Source organism: Mirounga leonina, unplaced genomic scaffold, assembly GCF_011800145.1.
Source record: "Mirounga leonina isolate KUSES-001 unplaced genomic scaffold, KU_Mleo_1.0 Mir_91, whole genome shotgun sequence".
Taxonomy (NCBI): domain Eukaryota; kingdom Metazoa; phylum Chordata; class Mammalia; order Carnivora; family Phocidae; genus Mirounga; species Mirounga leonina.
The window spans coordinates 31,085,572-31,109,513 of record NW_023270839.1 but is presented as its reverse complement, the minus strand read 5'-3'; the positions used below and the strand labels follow the sequence as shown (position 1 = coordinate 31,109,513).

At 39.1% G+C, this 23,942-nt stretch overlaps 1 protein-coding gene across 1 annotated transcript in view; it reads left to right on the top strand.

Moving 5' to 3' along the window:
• The first annotated feature begins 689 nt into the window (after positions 1-689).
• Positions 690-23,942, top strand: part of PRTG (protogenin) — a 129,765-nt gene continuing 106,512 nt past the window's right edge. The window contains exons 1-2 of the mRNA XM_034993606.1: positions 690-949; positions 3,220-3,522. Of these exons, the coding sequence (XP_034849497.1) occupies positions 856-949; positions 3,220-3,522 (397 nt within the window). The 5' untranslated portion in view covers positions 690-855. The remainder of the gene's footprint in view (positions 950-3,219; positions 3,523-23,942) is intronic.

The following is a 23,942-nucleotide window of genomic DNA, read 5'->3' as shown; positions in this document are numbered from 1 at the left end:
CACTTTTTGGAGATGTTTTTAAGCCAGTGCTGCAGCTGATGGGGGGCAGGGAAGGTAAGAGCCGTCCCCAAATGTGGGGCTTGGCACCCGGAGATGCCTCCAGGCAGGCTGGCAGATCCCCGAAGTGGGACTAGTCCGTTTTCCCTCCACAGGGCCTCGGCGTGCGAGGGAAGGAGGGGGATGGGCAGGGGCCATCAGGGGAAAAGTCTCCGGCCTCTCCACGTCTCTCAACACCATCCCTCCCCCACCCCGCCGCCTCCTTCCCCGAATCCTAAACAAGCCGGCGGGAGAGGGGCCCCGGGGGCAGCCTGGGCCGCGAGACTCGGCCTTTGTGGTTCTGTCCTCGACGGCGGCGGGCAGGCAGAGGGGGCGGGGCCGCGGGCCGGAGACCCTCAGCCGGGGCTTGACCCCCCAGGTGCATTGTCCGGCGGGGCCCGCCCCTCCCCGCGGGGCAGCGACAGGGCCGCCGCGGGGCCCCCCTCCCGGCGTCTCCCTCCGCCGGCCGCACCGACCTCGCGGTCCCCAGACCAGGGGCCAGATGTAGAAAGTAGTCCCCAGGCCCGCAGCGGCGGCGCTGTCCACTCCGCCGCCCCCGCCCCCTCCAGCCTCCGCCTCACTCCGCCCCCAGGCCGGACTCTCGGGCCCCCGCCTCCTGCGAGCGGGTGTCCGTGCGCCGGCCTCGCCGCGACCGCAGAAACCGCCGCCGGCCGCGCCGAGCCACACCACGCCGGAGCCCGAGAGGGAAGCCAGGCTGCGCGCGTCCAGCAGCGGCGTGGGGAGCACCCGGAGGCGGGGGCCGGCAGGCGGACAGCGGCTACGGGGCGGCCGGGGAGCATGCCCGCGCAGCCCCGCTGAATGGCGCCTTGTCTGCGACCCCTCGCCCGGCTGCGGCCGCCAGGGATGCTGCTCCGCGCGCTCCAGCTCCTGCTGCTCCTCGGCTCAGGTCCAGGTGGGCGCGCTTTCTGCCGCGTTTCTTCTGCGCCTGTGGGGTTTGAGCCGGCGCGAGTGGGCTGGGGAAAGAGGAAACCGCGGGGGGGGGTGTTGGGGGGACGGCGAGGTCCTCCGCGGTGCGCTGACCGCCGGACCCTGCCCCCTCCCCGCAGCCGGTCTGGAGCCGCCGCTAGGCGCGGGCGGCCCGGGGGCTCTGCGGGGGCGCGGGCAGAGCTGTGGGCGCCTCTCCCGGCACACGCCCCTCCTCGCTGCGCTCCCCGAGCCGCAGGCTGCAGGGCCGTGGCGCCCGTTGTCCACTCTTACCCCTTTCTCCTCGCGCCATTGTCCGGGCTCCGACCGCGTCCTGGCCTCCGCGGCCAGCCCCAGCTCCCCGCCGCCGGCCCGGTCGCCGGCTTGCCCGCCGGGGCCGCCGCGGCGCACGTGGCTTTATTTATATTGTTTCCTTAGTGGCAGCCTGGCCACGCAGGGGGCGCCGCGGTTTCTCGCGGCTTCCCCTTTTTGCAGTGGGGGTTTCCCCCACGTTTTAGGGCAGGGGAGAGAATAGGTGAACTCAGCGGCCAGGGCAGCACCTCTAGGGCCCCCATTTTCCCAGATCCAAACCAAGAGAGGAGGAGGAGGAGGAGGAGGGAGGGAGGGGTGGAATTGGAGACAAGATGGGTTGGAAGGTGCGTGGCCGATTTGTGCTGGGTGGGGGGAGGGGAGGAAGGTACCGGGAGCTGAGAAGGCAGGTATAATCCTATAAATAGGATTCCCCCCTCCCCCGCCCAGCCAGGTATTTTGGGGCAGGGCCCGAGATGTGTACCAATGTGAAGATCACTCCATACTCCAGGTTAACCTTGTACAAACTTGGATGAACTGATTTTTCTCATTTGCGTCTGCGTTGGTTTATCCTCAAAGAGATAAAAAGTGTAAAGTGGATGTGATGATTGCAGGGGGGCGAGGAGGAGAAATGTTCAGGAGAATGGGTTATTTTATTTATTTACAGGTTACAAACCCCGGACTTGCATCTTTTCTGGAGGAGTTAGTTTTCTGTTAACATGAGAAAAGGATCAAAGTCAGATGTGACTCGGAAACACAATGGGCGCCTTCCGGAGTGGTCCTCGCAGCGCGGGGGCTGTTAGGGTCGCTCGCGTCGCTCAGGGCATATATTAGAAGTCGGCAGCCCGAGGGTGGGAGCGTGACTAGTGTGTGAAGTTTCCGAGGACCTGCCTTGATGAGAAACAGATCAGTCCCGGGAATTTGTAATCATGTATTCAGAACATCATAAGGAAGATGAAATGTCCCCAAACTTCTCTAACACTCCCCGATCAGTATGCCAGACTTTAGCTGGCCTTTGCGCAGAATGCAGGAGGTGACAGGGTATTAGGCGGTCATCGGATGCTTTCTCCTGGCAAGGACGGGGTCGATGTGTATGCTTAGGATAAAACCTTTCCTTTGCTCTGATAAAATGTATATTGTTCAATTAAGCAATCTCCTATCCCTGTTAGACAGTAAGGACCAATTAGTCACGCACTTTATTCCAGCAGTTGGTAGTTCGAAAGAGAGAAAGAGAGAGAGAGAGAAAGGAAAGAAAGAAGAAATGAAAGTTTTCTAATCCGATCACCTACTGAGTACAATCAGCAAGAGTTACCAGCGTTTCAAAGCCTACTGTTTGTCCGTTAAATACCTACCTTACTCTGCAGAAATTAAGTAAAATGGATCTCTTTCGAGGAGAGGAGACAGAGTCCTTGCTGTAAAAGGACAGATATAAAAATGCAAACTTGTAATTTGTCACAAAAGATAAATGCACTTCCCAAAGGAGTAGGTGCCAAGGGGTCCAAAACACTTCAAGGGACAAGGAAATAAACTTGCTTGTTCACAGAGTTGGAGTTTTGCTAATGATTTCTTGTAAAATTAGACTTTTACGACTTACTCTGCTCAAGATCTTTTTGACAAGCTTGTAAAAGTAGCAAACAGCTTGTGCTCATGGGTTTTCCTGATGATTTTGATACTCTAGCAAGGAGCTTGAGAACAGGATTCTTACAAGGCATAGAAGATTATGAAATCTTGCCTTTGCTTTTAGAGTAGGTGTTGTAAAAGATGATTTTTCTGATTTGTTGAAAAGGTTTGCTGAACTTAGATTGGTTTATTAAGGTGTTTATCAGTTAACTAATATGTTTGTTAAACTTTGTCATGTTACACCCTGAATATGTTTTACAATTATGTGTTAAAGAAATGATTTTATATCTGTAATTCTGGATATGCCCCCCCCCCCTTTTTTCCTTATAGGAGTGTGGTGCTTTAGCGAACTGTTTTTTATAAAAGAACCACAGGATGTAACTGTCACAAGAAAGGACCCAGTCATTTTAGATTGCCAGGCTCATGGAGAAGTTCCTATTAAGGTCACATGGTTGAAAAATGGAGCAAAAGTGTCTGAAAATAAACGGATCCAGGTTCTGTCTAATGGCTCTTTATACATCAGTGAAGCGGAAGGCAAGCGAGGAGAGCAGTCTGATGAAGGATTTTATCAGTGCTTGGCAATGAACAAATATGGAGCCATTCTTAGTCAAAAAGCGCATCTTACCTTGTCAAGTAAGTGTTTAAATTCTTCATTGTTTGACATTTTTCATTGCTACATTTTGATGATTTTGTGATTCACTATGTGCTAACCCTAAAAATCACACAAACATTAAGAATTTTCCTGGAGATAGTAGCTGATGCTAACTAAGGCATGCAGAAAAATCTGAGAAAAAAATATAAGTTTGAATAAGTGATTGAGAATGAAAGTCAAGTTAGTTTTAGAACACCTAAACCTGTAGAAGTGGCTTTCTATAAATTTACAAGTGTTTCACACTATGAAAAGAGTTGGGTGTAAAAGTTTGGCTAATACAATGAAAGCTCTAAAATCTCATCTTTCATAAATTAATAATTAAAATTTAAAAATCACAAGCAAATCTTTCTGCTTTGTAGATGGCCCTTGAGTGCTAAATCTTTCTTAAAGCCCAATCTTCCATTTCTCTGAGAGCTTTAAGATCACTCATGTTGCTTTTTAATTGTAGAGAGGGCATTGGTCAGTAGCTCTCAAGCCTTTGAAGTATTCCTAGTCTTTTTCTGCTGGGAGAGAAAGAGGTTAAGGCCATTTCCATATTATGCCTAATGGATTTAAAACAGATCTACCCCCTTTATTCCAGTTGTCATAAAGTCTGCTGTCTAATGATTTCCTTTGTATTAACAGCCCTGTCAGATCAGCCATTTGTCCAAGTGACCCAGTGCTTGGTGGTTGACCTGATAACTGTTGAGTGTAAAGATGGGCCTAGGATGAATGGGGAACTCCTTGTTTCCACTGAGGCTTTCCACCTCTTTGGGGGATCAAATGTGCAACACTCAAGATGACAATAGAAAATGTAAATCTTAAAACAATGACAACTATATTTTAAAAATAGTTTTTATAAGTATTGCAGCTACATTCTTTTATTAATCTGCAAAAGATAGATTTTGTGCTTTACTGACAAATTGATCATTTACAGGATGAATAATAGGAAGAGGGAGCTCTTGAGATAAAGCATATTCTTTAGGAAATAGTTTCTTCAGGGTCTACACAGCTGAAATTTAGAAAGCTACTGGCAGGGATTTTCTAGGTGACTTTAACTATTTTAACAGTGTATGACCATATTTATGCCACCATCATATTAGTAATTTATTTTATTTGTGCAGTAATGATTAATTATAGAAAATTATCCAAGCAAAGATACTTTTATATTGAAATATATCAGAAAGGTAGAAAAGTTTCCAGTTCTAAACCACCCCCCCCCAAGAATAGCAAAAATCTGAGAAAATTTCTGATAAACTTTTTTGTTTGTCATAATCACTGGCCAATATCATTTTGTTGTTGTTGACTAACGGTTTTTCTGTGCTGTTTTCAAGATAGTGTGCTCTGTTCATTTATTTTTTTGTGTAACATAAAGTTGTTGTATAGAGTTGTAATTTTGTCACCTTTTCAGGGTTGTGGAAGGTGTTTCATACCCAGGAACTGTAGCTTGTAGTTCTTTGCTGGAGAGGAGAGGAGCAGGACAGAAAGGTGGAGGAGGGCGGATGGGCCTTGAAAGGATGAAGCATTTATCATGACCACACATTATTTCCAGGACCTGCTTAGTAGCCTGACAAAATTCTAAGGCACTCAGAAATGCCTTGAAAACACACAGAGCTTTAAAGTCTGTATAGGATAATAAGTGTAATTAACAGTGAAACAAATGTTAGTATTGGTTTTTTAAAATATCTTTAGATTTTTTAACTGTGTAAAAATTATGGATAATAAATATTAGATGTGAATAGTTTTGAAAGCTGTTGTGAGGTAGTTTTCATATAATGAGTATCAAAAACTTTCTAGTGAAACTGTGTAGAACATTGCTGTTAAATGTCAACTGTACTCAGTTATAGGGACCACACTTTTCATAAGCACATGTTTTATTTAACTCTGTGGAGATATTTTGCTAGGAAATTACATTCAGTATTATGGATCTAAAATGAATGCATAGTGGTTTTAAATTTTTCTTTAGAAATATGAGACTTCTTAGAGGTTCTGAATTCACAAAGTTAGTTTGGATGTTTAAAGAGCAATGTCCAGTGATATAGGCTCAGATGACTTTATCTTATGTACAGAGTAAAGATGTTATACATATTAAACAGGAAGAGAATAGGCATTAAGTGGACATTCTGTTTTGCTTAAAAAAAAAAAAGCTTGGTCTCTACTACTTATTGATAGCAGCAGGGTGCAACTATGTTCTTTTTATTTTCTGATCAAAGATTTGTCAGCAAGCATATCTTTTGGTTCAGAAGTGTAAGAGTACAGCATCTGAAAATCTAAAACTTTAATCTGTGCAAGTTTTAGATTTTTAACACATATAGGCAATCAAGTCTTGGTTTCTAAACTTAGGAACTAGAAGCTGAAAGTTGCACTCTAGGCAAGAATTCCATTATTCATGTGTAAATTAGGAATTCACAGGGTTAAAAGGTTAGAAACTGGCCAGGATGAGGTTTACCCTTGTGATAAAGAGCAGATGACCCTCATTCATTGGCCAAAGCTTTCATGTAGCTCTTCCTGCAAAGTTAGTTATTGCCATGAATTGTTCTTGAGGAATGCAGAAATTCAAATGTGAACAGGCTTTTCCTTAAGTGTCACTATGGAGTCTTATCTCCCAAGCACATCAGAGCTGGCTGCAGGGACAGGGTTCCTCCCCAAAGGCCTGGAGGCTTTGCTTTCCTGTTGTTCATCCGAGCACAAAAGAATTTGTCTAACTTAGTTTTTCTAAGGCATCCCATTTTTAAAGGAAAGTACAGGGTTAAATTAATATTTAGGTTTTTTTTTAAAAAGGTAATCCTTTTTGTTGATAAGCATTTTAGCCGTTTTACATTTTCATGGAGTTAGAATAGAAAGGAGAGTATGTGGGAGGCCCTTTTTCTAGTTGTATACAATAGTAAGAACAGAAGATTAAGCCGTTTCCTATAAATTGCAATATTTTTAGCTTTTGGCAAATTGAATTTTCACTTTCAATGGCACTAAGTCTTCACTATGTAAATAATTTAATTTAAATATTTTAGGAATAAGAAATAATCCATGGACATTTTGATGTTTCTTGCGTTCTTAACATTAAAGTAAGATAAATTTCATAGGAACGCATTAGTGTGGTAAAATGGTCTCATATTTCAACAAGTTTAAATTAAGATAAGAGACGTTTGAGAGAAGTAAAGGAGGAGGCGGGTTGTGTTCTGTGATGTGTAAAAGACTGGCTGTAAGCGAGTGATTGAACAGGAAGCTAGTTGTTTATTTCCTTTCCATAAAAGGTGGAAATTGAAGTCTTAGGATACAGGGAAAGAGAACATAAAGCCAGCTTATATTTCTAGGTATTTTGGGACTGTTCACTTGGGTGAAAAATCATTTTTTAAGCGAGCATTTGTTAGCCGGAAGACCATAGTATTGTAACTTTATGATGTGCCCCCCCCCCCCGCCAAAATTTTGAAGTTAGTTTTTGCATGTGTAAAGTTGGGGGGGAGCGGGGGAGGTGGTCTGTATCTATAACTTTACATAGCAATAGTAATTCCCTTTAAAAGGATGTAGTTTAAATGGAGATGAAACTTGAGGGCTTTTGTTGTTGTAGTTAGATTAATGAAAAACTGTTCTATGAGTGTGGTTTCTATTTTAAGGAGTAATACATAAATTATAGCCCAAAATGAGTTAAAATATATTGAGAACATTTAATGACTCATGTTAAAAAAAAAAAAAAAGGTGGGTGGTTGAAAAGAGAAAGAACTATGAGACTATTAGCCTAAATTTAGAATTTTATTAGTGATCTAGGACCCAAGATGGGCAAGATTTTGCTACAGTGTCACTTTTTATTGAGATTTGTAGATGCTGTAAAGGGGAACACCTCTTACATGTGTGCATATTCACTTCAGGCTGTTAACAGTTACCTGTCCTAATTCAACAGTTGTAACACAAAAGTAAAAGTCATTTGATTTCAGAAAAATAACGAAAGAACTGAGGTATTTAGAGAGACCCATCTGCCAACACTGTAGATAAGGTTCAGATGATGCTTTCTGGGATCCAAGAAAAATCATCTTTAAAGAGAAGGGGTTATGGTTCAAGAGTACATGTTTAACTTAAAAATTGACCATCTTAAAATTGCTTAAGTCAGGGAAGTAAAAGCACATAGAGTTCTACAGGCTTATATACAATGACACTTGGTTCTTTAATTCTGTCTACTTAAAAGGTTTATCAGGTACCTGATAATCTCTGGGTAATGGAACCAGTTTTTCCCACGTTGCACTTGATTAGTGAGGATCATTTCTCATCTTCAGAAACCTGTAACACTATCTCACTGTTTTTCAAAGTTGTTGGATTTTTAATTTTATAACCAAGCAGGATCCACTGAGGGGTAGAATTATAATTTGCTTTAAGATGTATATAAATGTGTTTATTTTATTTCTGTTCAGCTTCTTAATGGAATTTTGAAAGGGCATTTGGTATGGCCCTCTTCTATCAACTATCTCTGATTATTCTAAAGAAAGGGTCTCACTCTCAGCACTTGTTTGCCAAGGGATTTGTTGTCACTGCTCCTGAGTTTAACAGCTGGGCCTATTGATGGAGTCCAGAGTAATCTAAAAGACTAGCAAAAAAACCAAAATACAAAAACTCCCTCAAGTCCCCCCCAAAACAAATCTTTTAAGCAGGACTTTAAGTTGAAGCACTATTTCAATAAATAAATAAATACATTTGAGGTTACTTTTTTGAGACCCCTAATAGCCCTGACTACAATTTTGAGAGAGAATTTTTATTTCTCATAGGCAGATTCGCTCAGTTAGGATGGATTACTTTCAGCTTTTAAATTGGCAATGACTATGTGAAAAATAATAATGTTAGGCATTTTGTTGAGGATCATACTTGAATTTTTGTTAAAGTTTTATTTATTTATTTGACAGAGACAGTGAGAGAGGGAACACAAGCAGGGGAAGTGGGAGAGGGAGAAGCAGGCTCCCTGCTTAGCAGGGAGAGCTCGGGGCTCGATCCCAGGACCTTGGGATCATGACCTGAGCCGAAGGCAGATGCTTAACGACTGAGCCACCCAGGCGACCCTCATACTTGAATTTTAAGAACAGCTGTGATTATTGAGATGTCTTAAGAGAAAACCTAAAAATTATACCCCAGATTTTCACTTTCAGTCAGGACTATAATACTTCTGAATGTCCAGACTCTTCAGTAAAACATTTTTTAAGCTCATCATTTAAATTTGGTAAATAAGAGAGGAAGAAGAAGACACAGTTGTAATCATTGAAGTAATTAATGTTGGCAGTTGCTTTAACATGGTAATCTGCACAGAGCAAGTTCACAGTCGGCAGTTGACAATGGTGATGTGCAAAAAAGGTAAAAATGTACTAAATTACCTTCAGTGGCTATAATTCTGCAGCCAAGTGAATCCCTCTAGGGATATGTATTGTAGAGGATGAAGGTGTCATCCTCACAAAAGTCTCTGACACTAATCTGACAAATACTTTCCTGACTTTTACATTCCTTGTTTTTTTCTTTTTTCAACCTCTGGTTCTCAGAAACTGCGTTTGATGAGTGTTAAAAGCCAAATTCTTATAGGCTGAGCAGAAGGGATGAATTAAAAATGTTTGTTTTTTCTGTTTCTGGAGGGTTTGTCCTTTTCTCATGTTTATGTATATGCCTTTTTTTTTTAATAGCTTTAGCATTTGTGGCTAGATTAATCAAGTGACTGTTGGAGAACACAATCATTGTTCAGGGTTCTGGTTTCAAATTTGTGTCCTCACTGGGCTTATTTCCTAGGACTGATGGAAAGGAAATTTTCTTTCTTTCTCTCTCTCTTTCTAGTAGGCTCCATGCCCAGCCTAATGAGGGGTTTGAACTCACAACCCTGAGATCAAGACCTGAGCTGAGATCAAGAGTCAGACGCTTAACCAACTGAGCCATCCAAGCACCCCAGGGAAATTTTCTTTTAAAAATTTACTTTATGATGATGAGCACTGGGTGTTATATGCAACTAATGAATCATTGAATGCTACACCAAAAACTAATGATGTACTATATGTTGGCTAATTGAATTTAAATTTAAAAAAATAGAAAAAAAATTGACTTTATGAAACCATAGGAAATCAGTGATAGTTTGTTTTTTTTTTTTAAATGATGCTGCTTTATATAGACTACTTTCTCTAAATCATATTTTTTGGGAGTAATCCTCCAAAATGGGCTTTTTATTGTTACGATTTTGTAGTCTTTTTAGTAGTACTCAAAATGGATCTCTTTCATTCCACCAACTTAAAAAAAAAATGATCCTGTATTTCTACCATAGGTTACATTTCTCAGGGTTTCTCAGTCTTGGTGCAATCAACATCTGGGGCTAGATTAATTCTTCATTGTGGACACTGTCTTATGCAGTCTAGGATGTACATCAGTATCCCTGGCCTCTACATACCAGATGCCAGTCCAGTAGCAGGCCTCTCCCCAGTTGTAACAACCAAAAATGTGTTTTTGGAGGCAAAATCACGCCTCCCAGTAGTTGAGAACTGTTGTTTCTGAAAGAGGTAGAAAACTTCTTTCCAAGTGATACTGGGCCAGTACTTCTTTTTAACTATTTCTGTCTTGTGCTTGATAATCTAATTTTTTGGTGTTAACAGTGCTGAATTTGCTGATTGTAGAACTAGTTACTATTTTTTAGTATTGTGAAGGAAGCTTGATTAAAAAAATGCATCTGGGTCATTGTTTGTCTAAGTGGGAGTGATGTTGCCTCTCCATTCCTTCTTCACACACCTGGTACTTTGAAACCTGCTATTAAGAGTTCACCCTTCTAGGGGCGCCTGGGTGGCTAAGTTGGTTAAGCGGCTGCTTTCGGCTCGGGTTATGATCCCAGGGTCCTGGGATCGAGGCCCACGTCGGGCTCCCTGCTCGGTGGAGAGTCTGCTTCTCCTTCTCCCTCTGCCTGCCTCTCTGCCTACTTGTGCTCTCTATCTCTCTGTCAAATAAATAAATAATATCTTAAAAAAAAAAAAGAAAAAGAGTTCACCCTTCTATAGGTCCATTCATTTTGATCTCAGTATTTTTAGATCTTTTCTTGAGGATATCTAGTCAAAGAGTGAAAACAAATTTTATTTAACCCTGTTTACTCAGTGCATTTTATTTTCTTGATGTGATGGATTCCAGTGTTGAGAAAGATAGGAGAAATCTCCATGTGTGGTAAGTGATAAGGAACATCTTTTGTGTTGCGCTGCATGGAGACAAGTAAAACTGTATGAGATTAACAGCCCGGAGAATTACATTTGCTGTGTGGTAGGTGGTTCTTGGGGTGAATGGTTAACAGAAATCTTTTCAGCTAATTCAACGGTACCATAGACTTATTTTGGGCAGAAATAACTTAACGTCCTCTAGATAATGATGTAAAAATGGTAGTGTCTTGAGAGGGCATCAGGGGTAAGTAAAGGGAGAAGAATTAGACACTACAGTATGTTAACTAGCACATACAAAGTTGCAGACAAATTCTGAGTGGTTATTATGAAATACTTGTTTGAGATTACTTAGATCACTTAGTGGTAGTGGGCAGGGATTTCATAGTCTTCATCTTTCTCACCGTATCGTTCCTTGTGTTTGCTTTCGTTTTGGCTAGCTATTTATGCTAGTAAAAGTTAAGATTGTGCCTATAGGTGGTTGGTCACCTGTTGAGGCCAGGAAGCCACTGCTGACCCAAGTAGCAGTTGAGCTGGATGAAGGAGAAAACCGGATCTCTTTTTTTTTTCTTTTATTTTTATTTATTTTTTATTCTTATGTTAATCCCCATACATTACATCATTAGTTTTAGATGAAGTGTTCCATGATTCATTGTTTGTGCACAACACCCAGTGCTCCATGCAGAACGTGCCCTCTTTAATACCCATCACCAGGCTAACCCATCCTCCCAACCCCCTCCCCTCTAGAACCCTCAGTTTGTTTTTCAGAGTCCATCGTCTCTCATGGTTCATCTACCCCTCCGATTTCCCCACCTTCATTCTTCCCCTCCCGCTACCTTCTTCTTCTTCTTCTTCTTTTTTTTTTCTTAACATATATTGCATTGTTTGTTTCAGAGGTACAGATCTGAGATTCAACAGTCTTGCACAATTCACAGCGCTTACCAGAGCACATACCCTCCCCAGTGTCTATCACCCAGTCACCCCATCCCTCCCACCCCACCCCCCACTCCAGCAACCCTCAGTTTGTTTCCTGCGATTAAGAATTCCTCATATCAGTGAGGTCATATGATACATGTCTTTCTCTGGAAAACCGGACCTCTTAATGAGTGGCTATAGTACCATGCACGGATGGTGGAACACTTGGCATCATGTGTTCTACTCCAAAAAAGTTCTTTGAGTAGAACAAATCATCAGTTCAAACTAGAAGAGAAAATGCACATTTCCTTATTTTAAGGTAAATAGTAGTGTCAAAACAGAATTTTAATGTTCTTTTCTTATTCTTAATAGTCATTTCATAAAGAAATTATGAATTTGGCAGGTACCAATATCTGGTAAATATTCTTAGTACGGCTATTTTATTTTATTTTATTTATTTATTTTACCAAGTTGCTGGGAGCTGCAGTGGAAAAGCAGAACGACAAAAGGCAGGAAAACCAGTCATTTATGTCTTCTCCATTGCTGGTGATTTATATGACTTTAGACAAATCACTTAATCATTCTGATCCCTACCTTGTGTTATCTGTAAAAATGGGTAGCTGGCCAAAAAGGAGGGGGGACGGGTGTTGAGCAACACAGTGCCCTTATTTTTGTAATTCGTTATTGTAATTCTACATAAATGGTCAATAAATTATATTTTTTTATAAGACTGAGTCCAATCACACATTGTAAGAGAACCATTTAAGTCACCGAGAAAAAATTAAAATAGCTTGGCCATTATTTATCTTGGTACTTTTAAGAATTCATACTCTTGCCATGAATCATAGCGGAATCAAATTTGGTGGGGGGAGTCTTAAACCAATACTGATAATTTGAACTAGTACAATTTTTAAGAGTCAGAAAAATAAGTTACTTTGCCTAGCACTGGGCAGTTCATAATAGTTGTGCTCTCTGAAGGTTGACATAGTATGTGAGAGGTATAACTTTACAAATGTGTCTAGTTTTGCTAATTAATAGTGTATTCTGATGTTTATTGACTCAGTGTTTAAGCAAAATAGTGCCAATTTCATCTTAACAGATTTTTTGCTAATGTATTAGTATTTTAATAGAAATAGATTATACTGCCTGTCTCCACCCACCACCAATTCCTATTAAGAATGATAAAGTTTAATTCCCCCCCCCCCAGCTTTCAAACTGAGTTAGCTTGAGTCCCTCTGATTGGATTTAAAGTAACTCCAATTAAAATATTGACCTCAAAGTGAACACATAATAGGAAAAAAAATGCTTTGATGTTGGAATTGCCATTTTGGTATTTCTTTTTAAAAGAGAGATCACAGCTTTTCTTAAATTTAACAGTTAAATATATTTACTGGTTTTTTTTACTAAAAAGAATTCACTTTTTATGTGTTTGAGAAAGTCACATTTCCATGCTCTGTCTTAGTTAATACTTTTAACATAATTTTAATTGAGGGACCAACCTCAGTAAAGCAGTAAGATTACCAAAAGTTTTACCAAAAGGATTATTAGTTATCCCAGTGAAGGAATGATTTCTTCAAAGCCTGCAAGTATCTTCACCTGGATGATTTACCACATTTTTAGAAATCTGTGATAATGCATGAAAGATAGTATATAGGCAGAAGAAACTTGGTGAAATTTAAGTGTAATTTTCAGTCCACCAGATGTCAACTTGGAAGCTATGATATTTAGGGAGAGAATTTTATTGCTTAGCAAATGGTATGCTGAGAAATTACAAGCTGGTCAATAGAGAAGTGACTGGTTTCTTACAGTAGAATTGACTCTTCTCAGGACAGAAAGAAGCTGACAATCCGAAGTTTTGCCCTGTTAAACAATTTTCGGACAGGGATAACATGAAAAAAAAAAATGGAATAAAAGAGAGACAAAAAAAAATTACTATTTTTCTGCTAATCTCCAAACTTTTAAAGACTTGTTAAAGGGCACCTGGGTGGCTCAGTCATTAAGCCTCTGCCTTCTGCTCAGGTCGTGATCCCGGGGTCCTGAGATCAAGCCCCGCATCGGGCTCCCTGCTCAGCGGGGAGCCTGCTTCTCCCTCTCCCCCTGCTTGTATTCCCTCTCTCACTGTGTCTCTCTCTGTCAGAAAAATAAGTAAAAATCTTAAAAACAAACAAACAAACAAAACTTGTTAAGTTACTGGCAATGAACATTTTGAAGAGAAACCTTTAAGATTTTCTGAAACCCATAGTCAGTAGAGTCCTTGCTCCCTAATTTGACTTGCAGTATCATTTTGGCTTCCTCTAACATGAGTTAAGATCACAACTTGTAGTCTTAGAAGTTTCTATTTTGCAGATAAGGAATATGAAGCTGAAAGGAGATAACTGCCTTGCCCAAGAAGGGCACAGCTACTAGGTCTGGGATTAGAGTTCAAGTTTGCTGATTCTAGTCATGAATTCGCAGTGTTTCAGTAAAGATTTTCTCCTGTGTATTGTGTGGAAATGTGTCTTTTTATATTCAAATGTATCTCACCTAATCCAGAATTTAGAAAAGAGAATCATAGTGGAACTGACCCTGAGGTTAAAGATACTTCTTTAATTTCTTAATATTTAAAAGCATTACTTTATCATTGTGCAACTCACCCTTTACTTCTGTATTTGTATAAGACTTTGTTGTTGTTGCTGTAGAAAATAGGCAATTTTCAAACAAAATCACTAATGTGTTTCTACTTTAATCTGCCCTGTAACACTTCACGAAGTTTCTTTTCCTGTGTATAACCTCAATGCAGGGAGATAGAGCTCCAGTCCTTTTAGAGGTTCAGCATTTGTTGATGTATCTGTACAAATGGAAGTTTGAGCTAAAGCACTGATTTTCAATGTATCTTTAAATAACCTCCAAAGAACAAGGCTCTTTTGTAGTCAAAAGGTTGAGGGGCGCCTGGGTGGCTCAGTCAGTTAAGCTTCTGCCTTCGGCTCAGGTCATGATCCCGGCATCCTGGGATCGAGGGGTGGGTAGGGAGGTGCATCGGCTCTCCACTCAATGAGGATTCTGCTGCTTCTCCCTCTGCCCTTGCCCTGCTTGCGCGTGCGCGTGCGCGCGCTCTCTCTCTCTCTCTTTGCGTTCTCTCTCAAATAAATAAAATCTTTAAGAAAAAAGTTGAGATTTAAATAAATGGTTGACTATGTGCATTATTAGTATTATTCCTTGGAAAGAGGGGCATAGTGATAGCCTATGTCTAGCATAGAAATTGTTTTAGTAGCAGTTTTATTGAGGTAGAATTCACATATCACAAAAGTTCCATCTTTTGAAAGTGTGTAATTGGGGCGCCTGGGTGGCTCAGTTGGTTAAGCAACTGCCTTCAGCTCGGGTCATGATCCTGGAGTTCTGGGATCGAGTCCCGCATCGGGCTCCCTGCTCGGTGGGGGGTCTGCTTCTCCCTCTGACCCTCCCCCCTCTCATGTGTGCGCTCTCTCTCTCTCTCTCTCATTCTCTCTCTCTCAAAGAAATAAATAAAATCTTAAAAAAAAAAAGTGTGTAATTCTGTGGGTTTTATGCATCTTTCACCATTATCTAATTTCAGAATATATCCATCACCCCAAAAAGAAACCTCACAGCTCCCAGTTCTCTCTGCACCTATACCCTGGGAATCACTAATCTGATTTATGTCTCTGTAGATTTGCTTATTCTGGACGTATCATAAAAACAGAATTGTACAATACGTGGAGTTTTGTGTCTGGCTTCTTTTACTTAGCATAGTGTTTTCAAGTTCCATCCATGTTGTAGCATTTATTAGTACCTCATCCTCATGGTTGAATAAGATTCCATTGTATGATATGCCACATTATATTTATCTGGTCGTCCGTTGATGGATAATTTGATTGTTCCTTCTTTTGGCTATTGTGAATAATTCTGCCGTGAACATTGGTATACAAGTATCTCAGTCCCTGTTTTCACTTCTTTCGGGCATGTGCCTAGGAGTGGAATTGCTAGATCATATGGTAGTTCGGCATTTAACCTTTTGGGGAGCCACCTAACTGTTGTTGCAGCATTTTACATTCCCACCAGCAATGTGCAAGGGATTCAGTTTTTCCATGTCCACACCAAATGCTTATTATTTTCCTTATTATTAGTATCCCACAGTAAGTGTGAAGTGTTACCTCTTTGTGGTTTTGATTTGCATCTCCCTAATGACTAATGATCTTTCCATGTACTTACTGGCCATCTGTATATTTTCTCTGGAGAAATACCTACTACCCATTTTTTTTAAATTGGGTTGTTGAATTTTATATTTTTGTTGCGTTGCAGGAGTTTTGTTTTTTTCATATTCTGGATATTCATCTTATCAGTCATATGATTTGAAAATATTTTCTCTGATTCTGTATTTTGTCATTTCACTTTCTTGATAATGTCCTTTGACGCACAAAATCTTTAATTTTGATTAAATTCAGTTTATTTTTTCTTCTGTTGCTTGTACTTTTGTTGTTAGACCTAATAATCCGTCACCAAATCCAGTGGTAGGAGTCTAGCTTTACACTTTTGCATGTGGAAATCTAGTTGTCCCAGCACCATTCATTGAAGAGACTCTTTGTTCCTTATTGAATGGATTTGGCACCCTTGTTGAAATCAATTAGCCATAGGTGTATAGGATTTATTTCTGGATTCTTTTTTTTTTTTTTAAAGATTTTATTTATTTATTTGCGAGAGAGAGAATGAAAGACAGAGAGCATGAGAGGGAGGAGGGTCAGAGGGAGAAGCAGACTCCCCGCTGAGCAGGGAGCCCGATGCGGGACTCAATCCCGGGACTCCAGGATCATGACCTGAGCCAAAGGCAGACGCTTAACCGACTGAGCCACCCAGGCGCCCTTATTTCTGGATTCTTGATTCTATTCTGTTGGGTCTATATGCCTACCTTTATGCCAGTACCACACTATTTTGGTTATTAGAGCTTTGCAGTAAGTTTTAAATCAGGATATGTGAGTATTCCAACTTTGTTCTTTCTTTTGACTTTTTTTTTTTTTTTGACTATTCATGGCCCCTTGCAATTCCATATGAATATGAATTGGCTTTTCCATTTCTGCATAAAAGAATTTTTGAATTTTTATATGGATTGCATTGAATGTGCACATTACTTTGGGTAATGTTGATATCTTAACGATACTAAGTCTTGCAATCCAGAAACAATACATCTTACTGTGTAGTTAGATCTTTATTTTCTTTCAGCAGTGTTTTATAATTTTCAGTCCAAAGATATTTTTAATGAAATTTATTCTTAGATATTTTATTCTTTAGGTCGCTATTGTAAATGAAATAGTTTATTGCAGGTGTGTATAAACACAATGGCTTTATGTGTGTTGATCTTGTACACTGAAACTTTTTAATTCATTTGTTAGCTTTAGAACATTTCTTATAGATTCTTTGGAATTTTATATGTATAAAATTATATGATCTGTGAATGACATTGTTTTACTACTTTTTTTTTTTTTCCCCAATTTGGATGCCTTTTACATCTTTTTCTTATCTAATTCCTCTGGCTTGAACTTCTAGTACAATGTTGAATAGTCTTCACTTCCTGTTCCTAAATTAGAAATATGGCTATTAGCACTGCAGAGACTGCAACAACTGATGGAAAGGAGGTTATGTGTGGTACATACAGGGTACTAACAAGGACTACCTCAGGCAGTTTTGCAGAACTTGTCAGAGTTGTCTTACCAAGTGAAGAATATCACCTCTCAAGTAAATAAAATGTTTGCGTTTTGTACCTGAATTGGGTGGTGGTAGAGTTTTGTTGTGCATGTATTTTTCTAAAAGAGGCTGGGTTTCTAGTGACCTCAGGTTTTCATTGCTTTTTGGTAGGAGCTGTAGAAATAATACTCAACTGGGAAATGGGTCCTCAGTGTAAGTTTCCTTCTGCTCTTGAAAATCTTGGTCATGTTAACCCCTTTCGAGACTATTACCTCACTTGCAATGGAAGAATGTTTGCTTTATCTGTAACTCAGAGTCTAATGTAAGAGAAACCAAACTGAAAAATAGAATACTTTTCTAAAAAAAAAAAAAATTATAGGGGAAAAGCTGTGTCTTTCACCATTGAGTATGGTGTTAGCTGTGGATTTTTTATAAATGCCATTTATCATATTGAGGAAGTTCAATTATATTCCTAGTTTTCTAGGTGTTTTATTATGAAAAGGTGTTGGCTTTTTCACTGCTTTTTCTGTATCAGTTGTGATGATCATATAGTTTCTTTCCTTGTTCTGTTAATGTTGTATATTAATTTTTTTCTGTTGACCCACCTTTGAATTCCTGGGAGAAATCTCATTTGGTCAATACAGTCTTTTTAATATAATATTAGATCCAGTTTGCAAGTAGTTTGTTGAGATTTTGCATCTATATTCATAAAGATGGTCTGTTATTTTCTATTTTCTTTGTCTATAATTTTCTTGTGATATATATTTGGCTTTGGAATTAGAGTTGGGCTTATAGAAAGGGTTAGGAAGTGTTCTCTCCTCTTTGTTGGGACAGTTTGAGAAGATTGATGTTAATTCTAATTTAAATGTTTCGTAGAATTCACCAATGAAGCCATTTGGTCCTGGCCTTTTCTTAGTTGGGAGGTTTTTGATTACTGATTCAGTCTTTTCACTCATTGTAAGGCTCTTGTGATTTTCAGTTACTTTTTGAGTCATTTAGATAATTTGTATGTTTTTAGAATTTCTACAATTTCATATAGATTATCTAAATTGTAGGTATACAATTGTTCATAATATTGTCTTACAATCTTTTTTATTTTTGTAAAGTTGGTAGTAATGTCCCTATTTTCATTTCTTTATTTATGTCTTCTTTTTTTTTTCTTTGTCAGTGTAGCTAACTATTTGTCAATTTTGTTCATCTTTTCCAAGAACCAGTTTTTGGTTCTGTTGATTGTCTTTGTTGTTTTTCTAGCCTCTTTTGTTTATCTCCATTCTAATCTTTATTCTGTTCTTCCTTCTATTAGCTGTCAGTTTAGTTTTTACTTCTTTTTCTAATTTTTCAAGATGTAGTTAAGGTTATTGATTTGAGATCTTTTTTCTTATTTAATGTAGGCATTTACAGCTACAGATTTTCTGAGCACTGCTTCCACCAAAACTCCATAAGTTTTAGTATGTTGCATTGTCATTTTCATTTGTCTCAGAGTATTATTATTTTTTCTTCTCCCCCTCTTCCTCCTCCTTCTCCTCCTCCCCTCTTCTCTCTCTCCTCCCCTCTTCCTTCCTTCCTTGACCCATTGATTAATAGTTTGTTGTCTAATTTCCACATGCGTGTGAGTTGTCCAGTTTTCCTTCTGTGCTTTTACTTCTAGCTTCATTCTGTTGTAATTGGAGAAGATACCTTTTATGAACTTAATTTTTAAAAATGTTTTGAGACTTGTTTTGCAACTGAGCATGTGGTCTATCCTGGAGAATATTCCAGGATATGTGTGTTCTGTTCTTATTCGGTAGAGTGTCTATGTGTCTGTTAAGTCTAGTTAGTGTACCGTGTTGTCCAAGTCCTATATTTCCATATTTTTCTTCTGTCTAGATGTTCTGTCCATTGTTGAATGTGCTGTATTGAAGTTTCCAACTATTATTATAGAACTATTTCTCACTTCAATTCTGTCAGTATTATGAATCTCAGGACTCTGCTGTTTGGTGCAATATGTTTACAGTTGTTATATGTTCTTGATTAATTGACCCTTTTATTAGTATATAATGTCCTCTTTTGTCTCTCATAACAGTTTTTGACTTAATGTCACTTTTGTCTACTACTACTACAGCCACCCAGCTCTCTTTTGGTTACCATTTGCATCGAATACCTTTTCCAGGCCTTTCACTTTCAACCTGTTTATGTCATTAGATATAAAGTGAATCTCTTGTAGACAGCATGTAGTTAGATCCTGTTTTGTTTTTTTTTTTAAAATCCATTCTGCTAGCCTCTGTCTTTTGATGGAGAATTTAATCAATTTACATTTAATATATTCACTGATAAAGAAGGATTTCTGACATTTTGCTATTTATTTTCTGAATGTCTTATACCTTTTTTTGTCGCTCTTTTCTTCCACCACTGCATTCTTTCTGTGTTTAGTTGATTTTGGGTAGTGAACCATTGTTACTCCCTTCTCGTTTCCTTTGGTGTATATTTTTTAGGTATTTCTTTGTAGTTACCATAGAGATTACACTTAATATCCTAAATTTTAACAATCTAGTTTGAATTGATACCACCTTAATTTCATTCTGCTCCTATGCAGTTCAGTCTCCTTTTATGTTTTGTGGTGCATTACATCTTTATACATGTGTGTCCAGTAAGATAGATTTATACTTATATAAATCTATTTATCTTTAAAATTGGGAAATAAAAAGTGGAGGTATAGAGGCACCTGGGTGGCTCAGTCGGTTAAGTGTCTGCCTTCAGCTCAGGTCATGATCCCAGGGTCCTGTGATTGAGCCCCATGTTGGGCTCCCTACTCAGTGGGGAGCCTACTTCTCCCTCTCTCTCTGCCCCTCCCCTTGCTTGTGCTCTCTCACACTCTGTCAAATAAATAAATAAAATCTTTTTTAAAAAGTGGAGGTATAAACTAAAAAATAGAATAATACTGACTTTAATATTTGCCTATTTAGTTACATTTATTGGAGATCTTTATTTCTTTATATGGCTTTAAATTACTGTCTAGTGTCCCTTCATTTCAACCTGAAGGACTCACTTTAGCATTTCTTGTAGGGCAGGTCTATGGAATAAGCTGCCTTAGCATTTGTTTATCTGGGAAGTCTTAATTTCTCTCTCATTTCTGAAGGACAGTTTTACTGGATATGGAATTCTTGTTTTACAGTTTTTTATGTCACTTTAAATATGTCATCCCACTGTCTTCTGGCCTCCACAGTCTCTGATGAGGAATCAGCTGTTAATCTTATTAGAGGAATAATAAGTATGTGATGAGTTTCTTCTTTCTTGCTGTTTTCCTGGGTCTCTTATTGTCTTACAACAATTTGATTATAAATGTATTTCCTTGTGGATCTCTTTTAATTTATGCTACTTGAAGTTCACTGAACCTCTCTGGTGTGTGGATTCAGTTCTTTCATCAAATTGGGAAAGTTTTCAGCCATTATTTGTTCAAATATTCTTTGTGCCCATTATTTCTTGCTATTCCTTCTAGAACTCTCATAATGTATATGTTGGTCTGCTCAGTGGTATCCCATATGTCCCTTAGGCTCTGTTCACCTATCCTTTTCTTTTTTGCACATCTGTATCTTATTCCCTATGGCTTTTATTTATTTTTGTTTTGTTTTTAATTCCAGTAAGTTAACATACAGTGCAATGTTAGTTTCAGGTGTACATTTTAGTGACTCAGCACTTACATACAACACTCAGTGCTCATCACAATAGGTGCACTACTTAATCCCAATCACCTATTTAACCCATCTCCCCTACTCACCTCCCCTTTGGTAACCATCAGTTTGTTCTCAATAGTTAAGAGTCTGTTTCTTGTTTTTCCTCTCTCTTTTTTCCTCTATAATTGTTTGTTTTGTTTTTTAAATTCCACGTAAGAGTGAAATCATATGGTGTCTGACATTTACTGCCAGATAATAGATAATATCACCTGAGTGGGGGGAGGGGCATTATCTATGCACTTTACATGTATTTAGTTTGTCTAATCCTTATAATCTTATGAGATGCATACTGTTATTTTCATTTTAAAGATTGAGTGAGGAACAAGAAGGTATTATTCATTGCCTATGGCTTTTCTGTCTTTCATGACTTTAAATATTTTATTATCTTTTAATTTCCTTCAACTGTAGCATTATCTCAAGTTCTTGAGGTGTCAGCCTCCTTCTTTTCTGTGTCTAGTAATTTTTCCTTATGGCATATTGTTTCCTTATGTGATTGTTAATTTTTTATTACAATCTCATCTTCGTAAGACTTACTAAATACTATATTACAGAAGTGTTTATTTCTTTTTGGTGCCCTAAGGTTTCACTGATCATGAACCAATTTTGGGGTTAATTCTTGGCTGCTCTACATTGGTTGTATAAATTTAGATTCTACACAAGTGTGTGGTATACGTCAGGGATTTATATTTGTCATGGAAACATTTCTTCTTATTGAGAATAAAAGCCTCCTTATTCCTAATCTGGCTGGTGAGTGAATTTTTCCACTGATCCTTTCTCGAAGTGCTTTCAAGTTCCCAGCTTCAGGTCTCAGTTAACTATGTTGCGATGGAACAAAACCACTTCTACTTTCTAGAAGCCTTTAGTGCCTGTAGCCACATCTAGAGCATCATGGCATCAGGCCAAAATTTACTGCTCTGACCTTGACCTTAAAATTTTGTTAGTGGTAGTGATAATTGTTTTGTATGTGTTGTGTGCAGCATTTCTATGTATTTTTAGTGGGAGAGAGCAGCTGTGTTTACTGTCTACTATTTTGTAGGAACTGAAATAAGGATGGAGTCCTGAAGAATCTCTTTGTACCTTAGGAACTACGTGCTTCATCTTTGAGGACTTAGTTCCTAACTTCCTGACTTCACTTCTTTGTATAATCATGGTTCAGTTCCTAACTTCCTGACTTCACTTCTTTGTATAATCATGGTTCTCTTCATTTTAGTTTTCATCATCCCTCCCACCTGCATTTCTGTCTTTCATCATTGTCTCATGTTACTCATGTCTCATTGTCTCGTGTAACTAACATGTCCCTATGTTAGTTAATGGGATTTTTCAGTGACCTTGAGTGATACTCCCTTCTACCACCAGAGCACCTAAGATAACTTAGCACATTGTAGACACTAAAATACTTGCTGATTGAGAATTTTGTGTTTAGGTTTATTTTTGATTTAGGACTATCATTATTTCTTCGACAGATATTTATTGAAACCTATTCTGCTAGGTCCTGAGAATGCCACAGTTACTAAAAAACAGTCTCTGACTTGAATGATTTGTTAGGGGCAGAAAGGAAATCATAAATAGGTAATAACTAGAATGGTATGGTCGTGCAGTAGTAGAGTATACTCCTAGCAGAGTTGCATATGTGGTGTTATTTTCTCCAACTTTTTATATTGAAAATGTTCAGATCTACAGACAACTGGAAGGATAGAATAATAAACACCTGAATACCTTTCACCTAGATGCCCAGCTGTTAATTAATATTTGCCACGTTTACTTCTTCTTTCTAAAAAATTTACAGACATCTTGACACTTTACCCCTAAATACTTCTCCATGCATCTCTGAGTTTGGAGTAGGGGCTAAGGGGCACTTAAAGACAGGTTCTTATGGAAGTGATGCCTACGCTAAACTTTAAAGGAAGACTAGATTTTAGTTAAATGAGGGGATGGATAGTCCAGTAAGTTATAGTAGTGAGAAACAACATCATATATGTGGAATAATACATTTTTGGTGTTGCTAGAGAGTAAATTTCAAGGAATTGGCAGCCAGAAATGCGGCTGGAGATGTAGGCAGGATGTGCTCATGGAAAGATTCATTATATACCATATAGCATGTTAAGGAACCTGGAATTTAATCTGTGAGTGATGAGCTACAGGGGATTGGATTGGCCAGTTTGTGTTTTAGATTGATCCTACTAGAGTCTGGGAAGAAAACAGGTCCGGTGAACAGGGCTAGAGGCAGGTTGGAGGCTGTGATAGCGGCACAGTGAGAGTTTATAGGGGTCTGGACTGGAGCAGTAAGGGGATGAAGGAAAGAGGGACTTTAGGTTATAATTAGGATTAAAAATCGGCAGTACTTGCTGGATGTGGAGAATAAGGGAGGGGAAGAAGTTCAGGATGATGTCAGTATTTCTAGTTTGGGTGACTTGGTGAATGGTGGTGCCAGCAACTAAAATAAAGAACACAGGAAGAGGAGCCAATACAGGGATCAAGGTTATGAATTTGGCATGGAAAATGTTCATTTTAGGTGTCTGTGAAGTGTATAGGTGGAACTGGTTAGCAGGTGGTCCAAAGAACAGTTGGAAGCCAGGAGAGGCATGGCATAAAGATACTGAGTTGAGCATTACCAGTTATTAAATGGAGTTTTAATCATGGGTGATTTTGAGCAGGATGAGTGTGCAGTGCAAGAGCCATGGTCAATCAACAGAGACCAAGGCAATTGGTCAAATTGTCAAGAAGGTAGTTGGAAGAAACTAGGACAAGAGTACTAAATCACAGAAGCCAAAGAAGTTTCAAAGAACTTATGAAACAACATCAGATGCAATAAAGAGTTTCGATAAAACAAGATTTGAAAAATACCCTTTGTACTAGGCAATTAATAGGTCATTAAAGTCCTAGAGGAAACATAAGCATAATTTTTAGGGACACAGAATTTTGCCTAAAACTTAACAGAAGTTAAGTTTTAGGCAAAACAATTTCTCATTGTTTTAATATTGT